At 43.1% G+C, this 21775-nt stretch overlaps 1 protein-coding gene across 5 annotated transcripts in view; it reads left to right on the forward strand.

Annotated features, from left to right (window-relative positions):
* The window catches only part of RNF4 (ring finger protein 4), a 34771-nt gene extending 31734 nt beyond the window's left edge, over positions 1–3037 (forward strand). For 4 of the 5 annotated variants that reach the window (XM_037829273.1, XM_037829276.1, XM_037829275.1 and 1 more), the window contains exon 7: positions 815–3037. In XM_037829273.1, coding sequence (XP_037685201.1) covers positions 815–1070 — 256 coding nt within the window. In that variant the 3' untranslated portion in view covers positions 1071–3037. Of the gene's footprint in view, positions 1–245; positions 295–814 lie in introns of all 5 variants that reach the window. The other variant, XM_037829277.1, reaches the window with a different exon arrangement.
* Positions 3038–21775: the final 18738 nt, after the last annotated feature.

Raw genomic sequence — 21775 nt, forward strand, 5'->3', positions numbered from 1 at the left:
ACCTTTTGTTTTGCCCCCTCTGCTCCCTCCTCCCCTTTTGCCGCCACCCCTTTGGGGCAGTTGGCTGCCTGCAGGTCTCCTGGGTACTGTGCTAAGGCAAGGGCAGAGGAAACCAGGGAAGGAACACGCAGAAGGCTCTTGGGAGGTGGTGTGGGCTGCTTGGCTGCTTCTGTGAAGCAGCTTATGTCATGTAATTGGACGCTTAGAGTTTGCTGAGAAACTGATTTGAAACCCTGTGGTTTTAGACCTTCTGGTACTGTCAGTTGTCCGATCTGCATGGATGGGTACTCGGAGGTAAGCATACATAGCTGTATCTTCCTTTCTTTTGGTTTCCAGAATGCTCCAATTTAAAGAGTAGATCAGATAGGCTGCTTTCATGAATTAGTTGGAATTTGACAAACCTCCCTCCAGTCATCCCTGGCTGGTGCGTGGCTTGCTGTGGTGCTGTGTCTGAGCCAAGGTGGGGTGTGCTCCTTTCTCCTTGGTCCCTTCCACTTCTGCCCATGCAAACCCCTGGGCCTTGTATGTTCCCCATGCTGGCCCTTAGCAGAAACTGCTTGTTGTTACTGAGGCCCCCTGAACCCTGTCCAGTTGTTGCTGCTGGAAGACTGGTTCCAGCCTCCTGCCCTTGGGTCCCAGAGGCCACCACCTGCCCGGTAGGACAGTAGTAGCAGGCGTCATCCAGGCTCAGCCCTGGCCTCCTCCTCTCCTCTCGGATGATCTTAGGGGTGCTGGGGCAGGCATTGTCCCGGCACTGCTGCTGCTCTGGGGCATGGGTGAGCCTGAAGGCTGATCCCTTCTCAATGTTTTCTAGATTGTGCAGAACGGGCGTCTCATCGTTTCCACAGAATGTGGCCATGTCTTCTGTAGCCAGTGCCTCCGTGATTCCCTTAAGAATGCCAATACTTGCCCAACTTGTAGGAAAAAGATCAACCACAAACGTTACCACCCCATTTATATATGAACTGTACAGAGCTGCTCAGGATAGACAATGGACAGACAGACAGCATGGCTGCATTCTCCCCACAGTCTTGTCCGGGATCTGTGGGTATCTGCCTCCAATTTCCTGAGCTCAGAAAGACTATTTCAAAACCCACGTATGATATGTAAACTGCCCTTTTGTTCCCAGTCCCCTCTCAGTCTTTTTGTTGTCTCCTGTTTGATGCTGTGGGGCTGGACCTAGCCCACTTCCTAGGCCAGCTCTGCGTCTTTGCTCCTCTGGGTGGTCTGGTTCCAAGGCAGGAGAAAGGGGCCCTCTGGCTGCCCTTCCACCCTGTGAACTCAGGTTCTCTCCCTGGGATCTCCTAGCTTGTGGGCTGTCCTGAGAGCTCCCAAGCACACTGGAATTGAGACTTGTGGGTTCAGCCTCTTTCTGGAACCTCTGTGTTGGCCAAGAAGTTTTCCTGTAAAACAGCTTCCTCCCAGCCCTAGCCACTGAGTGAGCAGTTCCACCCCAGCGTTCCTGGGCCGCCCTGTTTCACCGCAGGAGTCTGCCAGTCAACCAATTTGCTCACCACACTGTGACCACCTGACACCGTCCACCCGGCCCAAAGATTCCAGCTGTGGAAGCAGCCCCAGGCCTGGTCCCTGGAGAGCCCGGGTCACCACAGTTCCACCTATACTGCAGTGTTGACGTGCAGTGACCTCTGCAACCCTCTACAGGGAATCCCCATTTCTTTATGAATGAAAATGTGCAATAAAGCCCGTTCTTCCTTTTCAGCAGCACAGAGATGTAGCACTGTCAGTGTCCCCTCAGAGGCCTAGTGTTGCCTGTGGAGCAGTGCCATCCCTGCCCGCCCCTGCTCACCAACTGTTCTCAGGAACCTTAACCTGTGCCCCAGAGGCCTTCCCTGGGCCCTGGCTCTAAAGGACACAGGGTGGGCGGCCATCCCATGCTGGCCAAGTGGCCACTGCACCTCAGTCTGTTCGCCCAGGTGTGGGTCCTGGGAGGTGATGGCAGTAATGGTGGCCTTATCAGCCGCTGCCTCTCTCTGTCAAGAACTTTGCCCTACCTGACTAGCTGGGCTGCTGCCTGGCTTTCTCCTCTACCCCAGCCAATGAGGATTTGTTGCAGAAGTTGCTCTCCTGGCTGTTTGGGCTCTGATCCTTGGGGTTTGGACTGCTCCATAAATTTGGGTTGGCAAAGTGTGGTGGCAACTCCTCCCCAAGGAGCCCGGGTAAGACCCTCTGCTCTACTCCACCAACACGTATCTGCTCAGCCGCTGGAAGGGGCCAGGCGGCCCGAGCTGCCCTGCCAGCCCCTGGGAGGGTAGGCCGCCAGGGAGGGGCCTTGCCAGGCCAGCCTGCCTTCACCTTCTTACCCTCCTTCCTCAGAGCTTCAAGCTGCCCAGTGGCCTTTTCACGTGGGACATCTCCGAGGTGGGAAAGGGGCCACTTGGGCTTTGCTAGCAATAACTGACCTTTGATTCACCCTTCTCAAGGAGCAGGGACCCAGCACAGAACTCACTTTAAACGGGGCTGAAGGAGCGTCCCTCCTTGATGTGAAAAGAGTAATTTTATTCTTCATTCTGACTTTTTACCTGTTTGGCTCACTTGCAGTTAGTTTGAATAAAAGTAATAATTTTCTACGTGAGAGTTAAGGATGGAAGGAGCATCTCCACTTTCGTCCAGGTGATGTGTTCGGAGCGCCACCCTCAGATCGCGGTGGGCGTTACGTTCCCTCTGGACCTCATGTTTCAGTAATACCCAGATTTCAGGCGCCAACCAGTCAACTAATTGATGACACCCATTTCCAAATGGCTTTAGTTTTTATGCTTAAAGTCTACATAAGTGGTTAATCATAAAAGTTGTATTACTTTACCCTAGATTAAATCGGAAAGAAATGTATGTTTAGTTTTTACTTATTCAGAAACTGCGAAATAGGAAAAGTTTGTTATGGGAGAATCCCTTTACCTTCTCAGTGTACATAGTTCAAATCTTCATTTGTTACGTTTAAACAAAATCCATGTATGTCAATCTGTTTTGGATCCCTCTGCTAGTGTTAAAGATGAAAATAAAACCATTAATTTGAACCACATATATTTTCCATGCATGCATTTGATCTGAACTGGTTTCTGCCCTTTGCCTGGGTGTGCAGTTCTCGCCCACCTCGTGTCTGAGTGTATTTTGCCTCGGGGGGTGGGGGTGGGAATTCCACCAGTGGGTAAGAGGCCATTCTTGGCACAGGACTCCCAAGTGCAGGCCCTGGAATTCCCAGGAGAGCTGAACTGCACCTCAGCCCTGACAGGCTGGTGCCCAAGGGCAGCCCAGGAGATGATCTTGGAGAACTGAACAACTTGGACTCCACTGCTCCAGGAACCTGGCAGTCTCGTGCACTGGGCCTTCCCAGCCCCACAGACCCTCTGGGTGGGAGTCGGCCCCTGGATTGCATGGGTGAGCCAGCCAGATGCTGCCTCCTTTCCCACCTCCCCACCCGCTGCCACGGGCAATGCCAGGGAAGTCGAAAAGGGAAAATGGGCTTGGGTTTCCCAGCTTGACTCAAAAGAATGTGAAGGGTAGGTTATGGCTGAACTCATCTCTCACCTCTCTGCCCTTCACACTTATCCAGCCAGGTATTGTCTTCCCAGGTAGAAGGGCTACCATGTTGCACAGCTGGGGCTCAGGCCTGTGAAACACGACTGCGTTGCTGCAGTGTGGAGCATGTATTTAGTGAAAGAGACAACCTCTCAGTCCCCTAGATCAGTGGGAAATCAGGTACAGAATTCCAGGAGAGCCTGGGACTAGAGGTTGATCCTGTCCAGGAAGGTTTCCCTGAGGAATAGACGGTTGCCATCCTGAAGATTCAGAAGTTCTCCAGGAAAAGGAGAAAGGAATTCTGAACAGAGGCCCAGGCTGGTGGCCCAGGAAGGATACCCTGAGAGACCTCCCTCTTGGTAGTGCCTAGTGGGGCCTGTGGCCTCTGAGGTAACGGAGTCGACTGGTGTTTCCCTGGAGAGCTCCCAGAGCTTGGCAGTGTCTTCAGCTTGGTCGGGAAGCACAGGACAAGGCAGCTGTCTGGAAAACGCCAGGGAGAGGAGGGACTAATGGAGGCCACGGAGCAGTGTCCACAGGCTGGCGCTGCGAGAAGAGGGAGCCCTGGTCTGCCCGAGGGGATTGTTCATAGCGTTTTTATTTTTGAGATGATTAGAAATGGAATGTCTTTCTTAACTGCACTTTGTTGTAATTGATTTTTTTTGTTTGGTAACATCACATAAAATTTGCCATTTAAACCATTTTTAAAGTATATAATTCAGTGGCATTAATTACTTTTATAATGTACTACCATCCATTAACGGGGTGTTTTCATCACTCAAGACAAAAGCACTACCCATTGAGCACTAACTTTTTGTGTCCTCTCACCCCAGCCCCTGGTAACTACTACTCTACTTTCAGTGTTTGAAGTTGCTTACTCTAGATTTCTCATGACTAGAATCATGCAAGATTTGTCCTTTTCTGTCCATTTTTCTTCACTTTACTTTTTTCTATTCATCTTTTTCTTGATTTTAAGTTCACTGCTTCCTTTTACAATCTCCAGTCTGCCATTGAACCCATTTAGAGAATTTTTAAATTTCATTTGCTGAGTTGTTCAGTTCTAGACTTTCCTGTTTTTTTTTTTTTCATGGTTTCCATTTCTCTGCTGAGAAGCTCTAACAGCTCAGTTTTAGATACAGTATTTTGGACATGCTGTAGTAGCTTCCAAAACAACTATTGAATTGGCAGAAACTGTCTGATTCAACTATTTTGAAACTTGGGACTTGAGTGGAGCTCTGCAGCATCAGAGGAAGAGACTGGGAATTGCTATAAATACCAGTGATTCTTCACCCTCCCTGCAGTGACCGCCATCCTGCTGCTCCCATCCTCCTGGCAGCCCAGGCTCCTGCGACACTGTGCGGGAAGACCCAGTCCTCCAAACGCCAGGGACGTGTGGTCTGATCACAGGTCACTGCCCTTTTTTTTTTTTTTCATCATTTTTTTATTGTAGAATATAACATATACATAAATGATAACTTTCCAAGTGCAATTTAACAGCAAATGTCAGTGTTACGGGTTACAGTTTCACAGTCAGTTATTTCCTTATTATGAAATTATTATATGCAAAAAGGTAATATCTTTCAAAGTATGAATTAAGAAGTCGTTATAGAGTAAGTGGAGGCAGGGCAAGATGGCGGACTGGTGAGCTGTATGTTTCAGTTACTCCTCCAGGAAAGTAGGTAGAAAGCCAGGAACTGTGTGGACTGGACACCACAGAGCAGTCTGACTTTGGGCATACTTCATACAACACTCATGAAAACGTGGAACTGCTGAGATCAGCGAAATCTGTAAAGTTTTTGCGGCCAGGGGACCCGCGCCCCTCCCTGCCAGGCTCAGTCCTGTGGGAGGAGGGGCTGTCAGCTCCGGGAAGGAGAAAGGAGAACTGCAGTGGCAGCCCTTATCGGAAACTCATTCTACTGATCCAAACTCCAACCATAGATAGACTGAGACCAGACACCAGAGAATCTGAGAGCAGCCAGCCCAGCAGAGAAGAGACAGGCATAGAAAAAAACATCACGAAAAACTCCAAAATAAAAGCAGAGGATTTTTGGAGTTCTGGTGAACATAGAAAGGGGAAGGGCAGAGCTCAGGCCCTGAGGCGCATATGCAAATCCCGAAGAAAAGCTGATCTCTCTGCCCTGTGGACCTTTCCTTAATGGCCCTAATTGCTTTATCTCTTAGCATTTCAATAACCCATTAGATCTCTGAGGAGGGCCCTTTTTTTTTTTTTTTTTTTAATTTTTCTTTTTCTAAAACAATTACTCTAAGAAGCCCAATACAGAAAGCTTCAAAGACTTGCAATTTGGGCAGGTCAAGTCAAGGGCAGAACTAAGAGAGCTCTGAGACAAAAGGCAATAATCCAGTGGCTGAGAAAATTCACTAAACACCACAACTTCCCAAGAAAAGGGGGGTGTCTGCTCACAGCCATCATCCTGGTGGACAGGAAACACTCCTGCCCATCGCCAGCCCCATAGCCCAGAGCTGCCCCAGACAACCCAGTGTGACGGAAGTGCTTCAAATAACAGGCGCACACCACAAAACTGGGCGTGGACATTAGCCTTCCCTGCAACCTCAGCTGATTGTCCCAGAGTTGGGAAGGTGGAGCAGTGTGAATTAACAAAGCCCCATTCAGCCATCATTTCAGCAGACTGGGAGCCTCCCTACACAGCCCAGCAGCCCAGAACTGCCCTGGGGGGGACGGCACTCACCTGTGACATAGCACAGTCATCCCTCAACAGAGGACCCGGGGTGCACAGCCTGGAAGAAGGGCCCACTTGCAAGTCTCAGGAGCCATACGCCAATACCAAGGACTTGTGGGTCAGTGGCAGAGACAAACTGTGGCAGGACTGAACTGAAGGATTAGACTATTGCAGCAGCTTTAAAACTCTCGGATCACCAGGGAGATTTGATTGTTAGGGCCACCGCCCCTCCCCGACTGCCCAGAAACACGCCCCATATACAGGGCAGGCAACATCAACTACACACGCAAGCTTGGTACACCAATTGGAACCCACAAGACTCACTCCGCCACTCACCAAAAAGGCTAAGCAGGGGAGAACTGGCTTGTGGAGAACAGGTGGCTCGTGGACGCCACCTGCTGGTTAGTTAGAGAAAGTGTACTCCACGAAGCTGTAGATCTGATAAATTAGAGATAAGGACTTCAGTTGGTCTACAAATCCTAAAACAACCCTATCAAGTTCAGCAAATGCCACGAGGCCAAAAACAAAAGAAAATTATAAAGCATATGAAAAAACCAGATGATATGGATAACCCAAGCCCAAGCACCCAAATCAAAATATCAGAAGAGACACAGCACCTAGAACAGGTACTCAAAGAACTAAAGATGAACAATGAGACCATAGTACGGGATACAAAGGAAATCAAGAAGACCCTAGAAGAGCATAAAGAAGACATTGCAAGACTAAATTAAAAAATGGATGATCTTATGGAAATTAAAGAAACTGTTGACCAAATTAAAAAGATTCTGGACACTCATAGTACAAGACTAGAGGAAGTTGAACAACGAATCAGTGACCTGGAAGATGACAGAATGGAAAATGAAAGCATAAAAGAAAGAATGGGGAAAAAAATTGAAAAACTCGAAATGGACCTCAGGGATATGATAGATAATATGAAACGTCCGAATATAAGACTCATTGGTGTCCCAGAAGGGGAAGAAAAGGGTAAAGGTCTAGGAAGAGTATTCAAAGAAATTGTTGGGGAAAACTTCCCAAATCTTCTAAACAACATAAATACACAAATCATAAATGCTCAGCGAACTCCAAATAGAATAATCCAAATAAACCCACTCCGAGACATATACTGATCACACTGTCAAACACAGAAGAGAAGGAGCAAGTTCTGAAAGCAGCAAGAGAAAAGCAATTCACCACATACAAAGGAAACAGCATAAGACTAAGTAGTGACTACTCAGCAGCCACCATGGAGGCGAGAAGGCAGTGGCACGATATATTTAAAATTCTGAGTGAGAAAAATTTCCAGCCAAGAATACTTTATCCAGCAAAGCTCTCCTTCAAATTTGAGGGAGTGCTTAAATTTTTCACAGACAAACAAATGCTGAGAGAATTTGCTAACAAGAGACCTGCCCTACTGGAGATACTCAAGGGAGCCCTACAGACAGAGAAACAAAGAAAGGACAGAGAGACTTGGAGAAAGGTTCAGTACTAAAGAGATTCGGTATGGGTACAATAAAGGATATTAATAGACGGAGGGGAAAAATATGACAAACATAAACCAAAGGATAAGATGGCTGATTCACGAAATGCCTTCACGGTTATAACGTTGAATGTAAATGGATTAAACTCCCCAATTAAAAGATATAGATTCACAGAATGGATCAAAAAAAATGAACCATCAATATGTTGCATACAAGAGACTCATCTTAGACACAGGGACACAAAGAAACTGAAAGTGAAAGGATGGAAAAAAATATTTCATGCAAGCTACAGCCAAAAGAAAGCAGGTGTAGCAATGTTAATCTCAGATAAAATAGACTTCAAATGCAGGGATGTTTTGAGAGACAAAGAAGGCCACTACATACTAATAAAAGGAGCAATTCAGCAAGAAGAAATAACAATCGTAAATGTCTATGCACCCAATCAAGGTGCCACAAAATACATGAGAGAGACACTGGCAAAACTAAAGGAAACAATTGATGTTTCCACAATAATTGTGGGAGACTTCAACACATCACTCTCTCCTATAGATGGATCAGCCAGACAGAAGACCAATAAGGAAATTGAAAACCTAAACAATCTGATAAATGAATTAGATTTAACAGACATATACAGGACATTACATCCCAAATCACCAGGATACACATACTTTTCTAGTGCTCACGGAACTTTCTCCAGAATAGATCATATGCTGAGACATAAAACAAGCCTCAATAAATTTCAAAAGATTGAAATTATTCAAAGCACATTCTCTGACCACAATGGAATACAATTAGAAGTCAATAACCATCAGAGACTTAGAAAATTCACAAATACCTGGAGGTTAAACAACACACTCCTAAGCAATCAGTGGGTTAACGAAGAAATAGCAAGAGAAATTGCTAAATATATAGAGACGAATGAAAATGAGAACACAACATACCAAAACCTATGGGATGCAGCAAAAGCAGTGCTAAGGGGGAAATTTATAGCACTAAACGCATATATTAAAAAGGAAGAAAGAGCCAAAATCAAAGAACTAATGGATCAACTGAACAAGCTAGAAAATGAACAGCAAACCAATCCTAAACCAAGTAGAAGAAAAGAAATAACAAGGATTAAAGCAGAAATAAATGACATAGAGAACAAAAAAACAATAGAGAGGATAAATATCACCAAAAGTTGGTTCTTTGAGAAGATCAACAAGATTGACAAGCCCCTAGCTAGACTGACAAAATCAAAAAGAGAGAAGACCCATATAAGCAAAATAATGAATGAAAAAGGTGACATAACTGCAGATCCTGAAGAAATTAAAAAAATTATAAGAGGATATTATGAACAACTCTATGGCAACAAACTGGATAATGTAGAAGAAATGGACAATTTCCTGGAAACATATGAACAACCTAGACTGACCAGAGAAGAAATAGAAGACCTCAACCAACCCATCACAAGCAAAGCGATCCAGTCATCAAAAATCTTCCCACAAATAAATGCCCAGGGCCAGATGGCTTCACAGGGGAATTCTACCAAACTTTCCAGAAAGAACTGATACCAATCTTACTCAAACTCTTTCAAAACATTGAGGAAAATGGAACACTACCTGACTCATTTTATGAAGCTAACATCAATCTAATACCAAAACCAGGCAAAGATGCCACAAAAAAGGAAAACTACCGGCCAATCTCCCTAATGAATATAGATGCAAAAATCCTCAACAAAATACTTGCAAATCAAATCCAAAGACACATTAAAAAAATCATACACCATGACCAAGTGGGGTTCATTCCAGGCATGCAAGGATGGTTCAACATAAGAAAAACAATCAATGTATTACAACACATTAACAAGTCAAAAGGGAAAAATCAATTGATCATCTCAATAGATGCTGAAAAAGCATTTGACAAAATCCAACATCCCTTTTTGATAAAAACACTTCAAAAGGTAGGAATTGAAGGAAACTTCCTCAACATGATAAAGAGCATATATGAAAAACCCACAGCCAGCATAGTACTCAATGGTGAGAGACTGAAAGCCTTCCCTCTAAGATCAGGAACAAGACAAGGATGCCCGCTGTCACCACTGTTATTCAACATTGTGCTGGAAGTGCTAGCCAGGGCAATCCGGCAAGACAAAGAAATAAAAGGCATCCAAATTGGAAAAGAAGAAGTAAAACTGTCATTGTTTGCAGATGATATGATCTTATGTCTAGAAAACCCTGAGAAATTGACGATACAGCTACTAGAGCTAATAAACAAATTTAGCAAAGTAGCGGGATACAAGGTTAATGCACATAAGTCAGTAATGTTTCTATATGCTAGAAATGAACAAACTGAAGAGACACTCAAGAAAAAGATACCATTTTCAATAGCAACTAAAAAGATCAAGTACCTAGGAATAAACTTAACCAAAGATGTAAAAGACCTATACAAAGAAAACCACATAACTCTACTAAAAGAAATAGAAGGGGACCTTAAAAGATGGAAAAATATTCCATGTTCATGGATAGGAAGGCTAAATGTCATTAAGATGTCAATTCTACCCAAACTCATCTACAGATTCAATGCAATCCCAATCAAAATTCCAACAACCTACTTTGCAGACTTGGAAAAGCTAGTTATCAAATTTATTTGGAAAGGGAAGATGCCTCGAATTGCTAAAGACACTCTAAAAAAGAAAAACGAAGTGGGAGGACTTACACTCCCTGACATTGAAGCTTATTATAAAGCCACAGTTGCCAAAACAGCATGGTACTGGCACAAAGATAGACATATAGATCAATGGAATCGAATTGAGAATTCAGAGATAGACCCTGAGATCTATGGCCGACTGATCTTTGATAAGGCCCCCAAAGTCACTGAACTGAGCCATAATGGTCTTTTCAACAAATGGGGCTGGGAGAGTTGAATATCCATATCCAAAAGAATGAAAGAGGACCCCTACCTCACCCCCTACACAAAAATTAACTCAAAATGGACCAAAGATCTCAATATAAAAGAAAGTACCATAAAACTCCTAGAAGATAATGTAGGAAAACATCTTCAAGACCTTGTATTAGGCGGCCACTTCCTAGACTTTACACCCAAAGCACAAGCAACAAAAGAGAAAATAGATAAATGGGAACTCCTCAAGCTTAGAAGTTTCTGCACCTCAAAGGAATTTCTCAGAAAGGTAAAGAGGCATTCAACTCAATGGGAAAAAATTTTTGGAAACCATGTATGTGACAAAAGACTGATATCTTGCATATATAAAGAAATCCTACAACTCAATGACAATAGTACAGACAGCCCAATTATAAAATGGGCAAAAGATATGAAAAGACAGTTCTCTGAAGAGGAAATACAAATGGCCAAGAAACACATGAAAAAATGTTCAGCTTCACTAGCTATTAGAGAGATGCAAATTAAGACCACAATGAGATACCATCTAACACCGGTTAGAATGGCTGCCATTAAACAAAGAGGAAACTACAAATGCTAGAGGGGATGTGGAGAAATTGGAACTCTTATTCATTGTTGGTGGGACAGCCACTCTGGAAGTCAGTCTGGCAGTTCCTTAGAAAACTAGATATAGAGTTACCATTCGATCCAGCGATTGCACTTCTCGGTATATACCCGGAAGATCGGAAAGCAGTGACACGAGCAGATATCTGCACGCCAATGTTCATAGCAGCATTATTCACAATTGCCAAGAGATGGAAACAACCCAAATGTCCTTCAACAGATGAGTGGATAAATAAAATGTGGTATATACACACGATGGAATACTACGCGGCAGTAAGAAGGAACGATCTCGTGAAACATGACAACATGGATGAACCTTGAAGACATAATGCTGAGCGAAATAAGCCAGGCACAAAAAGAGAAATATTATATGCTACCACTAATGTGAACTTTGAAAAATGTAAAACAAATGGTTTATAATGTAGAATGTAGGGGAACTAGCAGTAGAGAGCAATTAAGGAAGGGGGAACAATAATCCAAGAAGAACAGATAAGCTATTTAACGTTCTGGGGATGCCCAGGAATGACTATGGTCTGTTAATTTCTGATGGATATAGTAGAAACAAGTTCACAGAAATGTTGCTATATTATGTAGCTTTCTTGGGGTAAAGTACGAACATGTTGGAAGTTAAGCAGTTATCTTAGGTTAGTTGTCTTTTTCTTACTCCCTTGTTATGGTGTCTTTGAAATGTTCTTTTATTGTGTTTGTTTTCTTTTTAACTTTTTTTTCATACAGTTGATTTAAAAAAGAAGGGAAAGTTAAAAAAAAAAAGAAAAACAAGGAAAAAAAAAGATGTAGTGCCCCCTTGAGGAGCCTTTGGAGAATGCAGGGGTATTCGCCTACTCCACCTCCATGGTTGCTAACATGACCACAGACATAGGGGACTGGTGGTTTGATGGGTTGAGCCCTCTACCATAAGTTTTACCCTTGGGAAGACGGTTGCTGCAAAGGAGAGGCTAGGCCTCCCTATATTTGTGCCTAAGAGTCTCCTCCTGAATGTCTCTTTGTTGCTCAGATGTGGCCGTCTCTCTCTGGCTAAGCCAACTTGAAAGGTGAAATCACTGCCCTCCCCCCTACGTGGGACCAGACACCCAGGGGAGTGAATCTCCCTGGCAACGTGGAATATGACTCCCGGAGAGGAATGTAGACCCGGCATCGTGGGATGGAGAACATCTTCTTGACCAAAAGGGGGATGTGAAAGGAAATGAAATAAGCTTCAGTGGCAGAGAGATTCCAAAACGAGCCGAGAGATCACTCTGGTGGGCACTCTTACGCACACTTTAGACAACCCTTTTTAGGTTCTAAAGAATTGGGGTAGCTGGTGGTGGATACCTGAAACTATTAAACTACAACCCAGAACCCATGAATCTCGAAGACAGTTGCATAAAAATGTAGCTTATGAGGGGTGACAATGGGATTGGGAATGCCATAAGGACCAAACTCCACTTTGTCTAGTTTATGGATGGATGTGTAGAAAAGTAGGGGAAGGAAACAAACAGAGAAAGGTACCCAGTGTTCTTTTTTACTTCAATTGCTCTTTTTCACTCTAATTATTATTCTTGTTATTTTTGTGTGTGGGCTAATGAAGGTGTCAGGGATTGATTTAGGTGATGAATGTACAACTATGTAATGGTACTGTAAACAATCGAAAGTACAATTTGTTTTGTATGACTGCGTGGTATGTGAATATATCTCAATAAAATGATGATTAAAAAAAAAAAGAAGAAGGGAAAGTTAAAAAAAAAAAAAAAAAACAAGGAAAAAAAAAGATGTAGTGCCCCCTTGAGGAGCCTTTGGAGAATGCAGGGGTATTCGCCTACTCCACCTCCATGGTTGCTAACATGACCACAGACATAGGGGACTGGTGGTTTGATGGGTTGAGCCCTCTACCATAAGTTTTACCCTTGGGAAGACGGTTGCTGCAAAGGAGAGGCTAGGCCTCCCTATATTTGTGCCTAAGAGTCTCCTCCTGAATGTCTCTTTGTTGCTCAGATGTGGCCGTCTCTCTCTGGCTAAGCCAACTTGAAAGGTGAAATCACTGCCCTCCCCCCTACGTGGGACCAGACACCCAGGGGAGTGAATCTCCCTGGCAACGTGGAATATGACTCCCGGAGAGGAATGTAGACCCGGCATCGTGGGATGGAGAACATCTTCTTGACCAAAAGGGGGATGTGAAAGGAAATGAAATAAGCTTCAGTGGCAGAGAGATTCCAAAACGAGCCGAGAGATCACTCTGGTGGGCACTCTTACGCACACTTTAGACAACCCTTTTTAGGTTCTAAAGAATTGGGGTAGCTGGTGGTGGATACCTGAAACTATTAAACTACAACCCAGAACCCATGAATCTCGAAGACAGTTGCATAAAAATGTAGCTTATGAGGGGTGACAATGGGATTGGGAATGCCATAAGGACCAAACTCCACTTTGTCTAGTTTATGGATGGATGTGTAGAAAGTAGGGGAAGGAAACAAACAGAGAAAGGTACCCAGTGTTCTTTTTACTTCAATTGCTCTTTTTCACTCTAATTATTATTCTTGTTATTTTTGTGTGTGGGCTAATGAAGGTGTCAGGGATTGATTTAGGTGATGAATGTACAACTATGTAATGGTACTGTAAACAATCGAAAGTACAATTTGTTTTGTATGACTGCGTGGTATGTGAATATATCTCAATAAAATGATGATTAAAAAAAAAAAGAAGAAGGGAAAGTTAAAAAAAAAAAAAAAAAACAAGGAAAAAAAAAGATGTAGTGCCCCCTTGAGGAGCCTTTGGAGAATGCAGGGGTATTCGCCTACTCCACCTCCATGGTTGCTAACATGACCACAGACATAGGGGACTGGTGGTTTGATGGGTTGAGCCCTCTACCATAAGTTTTACCCTTGGGAAGACGGTTGCTGCAAAGGAGAGGCTAGGCCTCCCTATGGTTGTGCCTAAGAGCCTCTTCCCGAATGCCTCTTTGTTGCTCAGATGTGGCCCTCTCTCTCTGGCTAAGCCAACTTGAAAGGTGAAATCACTGCCCTCCCCACTACGTGGGATCAGACACCCAGGGGAGTGAATCTCCCTGGCAACGTGGAATATGACTCCCGGGGAGGAATGTAGACCCGGCATCGTGGGACGGAGAACATCTTCTTGACCAAAAGGGGGATGTGAAAGGAAATGAAATAAGCTTCAGTGGCAGAGAGATCCCAAAAGGAGCCGAGAGGTCACTCTGGTGGGCACTCTTACGCACACTTTAGATAACCCTTTTTAGGTTCTAAAGAATTGGGGTAGCTGGTGGTGGATACCTGAAACTATCAAACTACAACCCAGAACCCATGAATCTCAAAGACAGTTGTATAAAAATGTAGCTTATGAGGGGTGACAATGGGATTGGGAAAGCCATAAGGACCACACTCTACTTTGTCTAGTTTATGGATGGATGAGTAGAAAAATAGGGGAAAGAAACAAACAGACAAAGGTACCCAGTGTTCTTTTTTACTTCAATTGCTCTTTTTCACTCTAATTATTATTCTTGTTATTTTTGTGTGTGTGCTAATGAAGGTGTCAGGGATTGATTTAGGTGATGAATGTACAACTATGTAATGGTACTGTAAACAATCGAAAGTACGATTTGTTTTGTATGACTGCGTGGTATGTGAATATATCTCAATAAAATGAAGATTAAAAAAAAAAAAAAGAAGTAGTTATATAGGAAATTTCCAAAAATGTTATAAGTTACAGTTCCATAGTCTCAGTTATTTCCTTACTGTAAAATATAATACACAAAAAGGTGATAACTTTCAACTTAAAATTTAACAAGTAGCTATAGAACAAATTTCAAAGGATGCTTTGGGTTACAGTTTCACCATTTCAATTCTAGCTATTCTAATACCCTAGCAACTAAAAAGAAAATTATAGAGATTCAGTATTCATTATCCTTCATAATTCCATCTTGTCTGTTGCTACCCCTTCCTCTAGTTTAGTCACTTTACTAGATTCAGGGATGTCGAGGCACTGACCACCCTAACTTGTTCATGTTGAAAACCGGGGTGTCAACATGGGAAAAGGGGCACATTTGGTTGATGTTCTTGAAGAGGCTGTTGATTCTGGGTTTTGGGTCTTAGCTAGTGTATTAGTTAGGATTATCTAGGGAAACAGAACCAACAAGATACCTGTAAATATAAGATTTTTTAAAGTGTCTCAATCAACTGTGGGGATGCACAAGTCCAAATTCTGTAGGGCAGGCAGCGAACTGGCAACTCCAAGGTGTTCAGTGAACTACTCAGGAAACTGCTGGCTAGCCAAAGAAGTTAAGGTCCTCTCTCCCTTAAAAGTCTTCAACTGATGGGATTAAATCCAGCTGATTGAATTCTCTCATTGTGGAAGACACGCCCTTCATTGATGTAATCAGTCACAGCTGCAGCCGATTGGCTGCTTTAATAAACCAGCCTTCTGGTTTATTAACCAGCCACAAACGTCCTTGCAGTAACAGGCCAGTGCTTGCTTGACCAGACACCTTGTCACCATCACCTGGCCAAGTTGACACATGACCCTAACCATCACAGCTGGCATAGAAGTTCTCAGGAGGATTTAAAGCTCTGAAGAATAAACTTAATTGAGTTTCTTAGTGAAACTTTTGTATAGAGTCTCAGATAGGGATCCGGGTATTTAGGGTTTGGGGGACTACTGTTGACTTGGGCTTATCATACTGTGGTCATTTGGCAAATTTAGCTGAAGCTTGCATGGGAGTAACCTCCAGGACGGCCTCTTGACTATTTGAATTCTCTAAACCACTGAAACCTTATTTTGTTGCCTTTCTTTTCCCCCTTTTAGTCAACAAGGCATTCTCAGCCCCTTGATGCCAGGGTCAGGCTCATTCCCAGAATCTGTGTCCATGTCACCAGGAGACTCACTCAACTGGGGGGTCCTGTCCCACATTACGAGAGGGTGATGAGTTTATCTGCAGAGTTAGGCTTAGAGAGAGAAAATCACTTTTGAGCAACAAAAGAGGTTCTCTGGAGGTGACTCCTAGGCATAGTTATAGGTGAGCTCAGCCTCCCCTTTACAACCATAAGTTTCACCAGAGCAAGCCTCAAGATTAAGGGCTTGACTTATAAAGTAGGGGGTTCCTAAATTCACATAGCATGTGTTATGTCCATGATAATCCATATCTCATGTTAATCACCTAGTTGTACAATCCTCATCACTCTCCATTTTAAACAATTCTCATGACCCAAAAAACCTTGTAGCTCTTTTCAGTCCTTAATTATTTGTCCCTAGTATTTGTGTGGTACTAGTACGATATTTCTATTAATTATAGCCCCCCTAGTATGCAATCGGTAGATTTTTCCCTTATACCTTCCTGTTGTCAACTCTCTGTACTAGTGTCATACCTTAGAAGTGTATCATGCAAGCACCTATCATGCAAATGCTGATCTGTGGGATACGCGCCTTTAAACAAACCCTTTCAATCCTATTCACCTTCAATACAGTTCTGATACAATCCCATTAACAATCATCACCCCTATCCATTCCCATACCTTTGAATTTGCCATCAACATATCTGAACATACTAGATTATCATTCCCCCTCCACTAGCTTGTGTCACTAGGACCCCAAAATTCAACGTTATAAGACATTGATTTTACATTGTTCAGGGAGTTACAGATATAGTAACATACCGTATCTCCTTTTGTGTCTGACTTACTTCACTCAGCATCATATCTTCAAGGTTCATCCATGTTCCCATGTTTCAAGACCTCATTCCTTCTTACTGTATTCCATCATATGTATATGCCACATTTTGTTTATCCACTCATCTGTGGATGGACACTTGGATTGTTTCCATCTCTTGGCTATTGTGAACAGTGCTGCTATGAACATCGGTGTACAAATGTCTGTTTGTGTCACTGCTTTCACATCTTCTGGTATATACCAAGAAGTAGAATTGCTGGATCATAGTGATCACTGCTTTTGATCAGCTAATTTAGATCTCTTTCCAAGTCCCCACAGGTGAGAGCAGTTGAAGGACTGCAGTAACAGTGCCAAATCAAGAAAACACAGCTTTGAAAGCCATGGGAGAAGCTCCTGTGCCCTTGCTGGTCCTCCTCCCCGCCGCCACCCCCCACCCCCCGCAGCCTCCATAATGTGGAGTGGAGCCAGCTTGCACTCCCTTCGTAGCCCCTGAGCATACACTAGGGTGCATGTGTGCCAGTGCATCTATCTGGTGGAAGTCTAAGGGACCAAGCCAGGGAACGTGTCTTGGGCTCACTCTCCCAGTTTGTCCTGAGGGCAGAGAAGTCTCTTGCAGACAGCGGAGGCAGCATGAGAAAATTAAGTTAAGCAGCCTGGGACATAGGACTGCCTGCACTAAGTCACACAAGGAAGTACCCAGGAGGGGGTGAAAGTCTATTTCAAAGGGACTAGAAGGGACATTTGAACTATAAACTGTAAATGCAATCCCTGGGGTCACAAACAAGCACATGCCCAGGAAAGGAAGCAGGCTCCTTTGCTCCGTGCAGGCTGAGAGGACTGCACTTCCCATTTGCCTCGGGCTGAACTTGATAGGAGTGCCGAGTCTGAAGGACACCACCAGGAAGGCAGAGCCAATTTGCAAACACTGTGGAAGGTACGTTTTGCTTTGGTTGTTTGGTTTTGGTTAAGTCCTGGCACTCAAAGGACATGAGGAAAACAATGAATGAAAAATATAGGAATCTGTGAGATTCTCAGTAGGAACCAGACAGAAATGCTGGAGTTCAAGACCACAATAATAAAAATGAAAATTTCCCTAGAAGGTTTCAACAGATCAAAGGTGGCAGAAGAAAAAAATCAGTGATATCAAAGACAAGGTAATTGAAATGATTTCGGCAATGGAGTAGAAAAAGGAATTTTTAAAAAAAGTTTTAAAAGCAAATGGAGCCTAAGAGATCTGTGGAGCACCCTCAAGAGAACCAATATATGCACTTCAGAAGGAGAAGAGAGAAAGGCGCAGAAGGAATAGTCACAGAAACAATGGTAGAAAAATTCCCAAATTTAACAAAAGACACAAATACACACATTCAAGAAGTCCAACAAACCCCAAACAGGATAAACTCAAAGAGAACCATTCCCAGACACAGTAATCAAAATGTCCAATGTCAGGGGCAAAGAGATCTGAAAGTTGCAAGAGAAAAGCAATGAATTATGTACAAGAGAATCCCCATAAGATTAAGTGCCAATTTCCCATCAGAAACCATGGAGGAAAGAGGGCAGTGGTATGAAATATTTAAAGTGCTGAAAGAAAACATTTGCCAACCAGGGATTTTATATCCAGTGAGACTTTCAAAAACGAAGGAGATTAAGACATTCCCAGATAAAGAAAAGCTGAGGGAGGAGTCGTAACCATTAGATCTGCCTACAAGTAATGTTAAGGAGAGTTCTTCAAACCAAAATGAAAGGACACTAGACAGTAGATCAAAGTGGCATAAAGAAATAGACCTCCAGTAAAGGTAACCATATGGGTAATTATAAATGCTAATGCTGTCATTTTAGATTGTTTGCTATGTATGTCCGCATCTTGCTTTTACAGGTTTTAAGATGCAAAGACATAAAAAGTTATGATAAAGCTATGGTTGTGGACATGTAGTGTATAAAGATGTAAATTTGTAATATGTACAAGAAAAAGGTGGGGGGTTGGTGGGGTATAGGAAAAGTGTATGAGTGAAGTATTGAAGATACATTGGTATCAAATCAACTATGATTGTTATAGATTTAGAATGCTAAAATTTTAACCTCATGGTAACCACAAAGAAAATATCTGAAAAATACCTTCAGAAAGAAATGAGAAAGGACTCAAAATGGTACAATTAAAAAAAAAATCAAATAAATATGAAAATAGGCATTAATGGAAGAATTGAGGGCCTAAGAGGTATAGGACTTACAAAGACAGAAAAGCAAAATGGCAAAGCAAATTCCTGTATTATCAGTAGTTACTTTAAATGTAAATGACAGAAATTGGCCAAACAGCAGAGATTGGTAGAATGGATTTAAAAAACATGACCCAACTATATGGAGTTTACAAGAGATTCACCTTACATCCAAATACACAATTAGGTTGAAAGTGAAAGGATGGAAAAAATATATACCATGCAAAGAGTAACCAAAAGAGAGCTGGGTAGCTACACTAATATTAGGTTAAGTATATTTTAAGGAAGGCTCTCATGAGGGACAAAGAAGGTCTCTATATATGGATAAAGGATCAAGTTAACAAGAAGATGTGAAAATTAAAAATATATAAATGCATCTAACGGTACAGCCCCCAAGTATAGAAGCAAATATTGACAGATTTGAAGGGAGACAGTTCCACATTAATAGTGGGAGTCTTTGTTAACACCAGTCTCCAGAAAGGATAGAACATCTAGACAGAAGATCAATAAGGAAATAGAAGACTTGGGCAATACTCTCTAAACCAACTAGACCTAACACATACATAGAACACTTCACCCAACTGCAGCAGAATACATAGTCTTCTCCAGGGCACATGGATCATTCTCCATGATAGACCACATTTTAGGTCACAAAACAAGTCTCCACTCCAAAAATATTGAAATCATACAATGTGTCTTCTCTCACCACAGTGGAATGAAGCTGAAAATCAAAAATAGAGGGAGAGAAAATGAAGATGGTGGCATACAGAGGAGTGGAAGCTAGTTAGTCCCCCTGGACCAACTATTAAGCAACCGGGAGCAGCTAGTAAATAATCTGGAAGAACTGCAGGGGGACAAACGTGACTGTCCATTCATCATACACCAACCTGAATTGGGAGGAATGCCCGAGATCGCAGCACAAAATCTGTGAGTAAAAACTGGATCCAAGCCAGGAGCCCCCTCCCCCATGGCCTGAGCTGCAAAGCCTCATGGAGCTAGAGAGCAACTCTCTCCAAGCAAGCAAATATAGCACAACTGAGCTCCAACCGGGGTTTTAATTAACAAGTGTGGACTGCTCAATACAAATCCCCAACAAGCAGACAGAGGCTTTGGGTGACAACTGACCTTGGAGAGTTGGAGGGTGGCTGTGGACTGGCCCTTAAGGGATCTTTCTGTCCCTGTTTTGTCTCAGTGTAGAAAGCCTCAGCCATTTTCAGTTCCCAGCGCTCTGACCAGACAAGGGTGGAGATAGCACAGGCAGAGAGAGACCATTCAGATGCTAATAACCTCTCCCTAGGGGGGTCTATCTTGCCTAAGAGGAAAGGGTGGGGCCCAGCTCTACTACCCACCTTCCATTCAGAACAAGACCCCAGAGCCTGGGGGAAAACAGCCATGGGCCACAGCTCCTTACACTAGTCTGGAGCTACAGGCTGACAGGCACCACCTACTGGGCAGAAAAGCACAGTGACCCGAGGCCTCACAGGGTGTACCAAATTTCTAAGACATACCCTCAGGGAAACCAGATACTGAATAGTTCTTCCTTCTGGGACCAGAGCCCGTTTTGGTCTGGGAAAACCTGATTTGGGTAACCAAGGAAACCATGCCTAGACAACAGAAAACTACAACTTACACTAAGAAGCAAAGTTATGGCCCAGTCAAAGGAACAAACTTACACTTCAACTGAGATACAGGAACTTAAACAATAGTCAATTCAAAAAGTTTAGGGAGGATATGGCAAAAAGGATGGACCATATAATGAAAACACTGGGCATACATAAGGTTGAAATTGAAAGTTCGAAAAACCAACTGACAGAATCTATGGAAATGAAAGGCACAATACGAGATGAAAGACACAATGGTAACATACAACAGCAGATCCCAAGAGGCAGAAGAAAACACTCAGGAACTGGAGAACAAGCCAACTGAAAGCCTACACACAAAAGAACAGACAGAGAAAAGAATGGAAAAATACAAGCAATGTCTCTGGGAACTTAAGGACAAAATGAAAATCAGGAATGTATGTGTCACTGGTGTCCCTGAAGGAGAAAAGAGAAAAGGGGCAGAAGCAATAATAGAGGAAATAATCAATGAAAATTTCCCATCTCTTATGAAAGACATAAAATTACGGATCCAAGAAGTGTAGCATACCCCAAACAGAATAGACCTGAATAGGCCTACGCCAAGACACTTAATAATCAGATTATCAAATGTCAAAGATAAAGAGAGAATCCTGAAAGCAGCAAGAGAAAAGCGATGCATCACATACAAAGGAAGCTTGATAAGACTATGTGCAGATTTCTCAATAGAAATCATGGAGGCAAGAAGGAAGTGGTGTGATATATTTAAGATACTGAAAGAGAAAAACCACCAACCAAGAATCCTATATCCGGGAAAACTATCCTTCAAATATGAGGGAGAGTTTAAAATATTTTCTGACAAACAGACAATGAGAGAGTTTGTGAACAAGATACCTGCTCTACAGGAAACACTAAAGGAAGCAATGCAGACAGATACAAACAGACAGGAGTGAGAGGTTTGGAACACAATTTTGGGAGATGGCACAGCAATGTAAGTACACTGAACAAAGATGACTTTGACTGTGGTTGAAAGAGGAAGGTTAGGAGCATGTGGGACACCAGAACAAAAGATGAAGGATAAAGACTGAGACTGTGTAACAGGGAAA

The sequence above is a fragment of the Choloepus didactylus genome, chromosome 3 (assembly GCF_015220235.1).
Source record: "Choloepus didactylus isolate mChoDid1 chromosome 3, mChoDid1.pri, whole genome shotgun sequence".
NCBI classification, from domain to species: domain Eukaryota; kingdom Metazoa; phylum Chordata; class Mammalia; order Pilosa; family Megalonychidae; genus Choloepus; species Choloepus didactylus.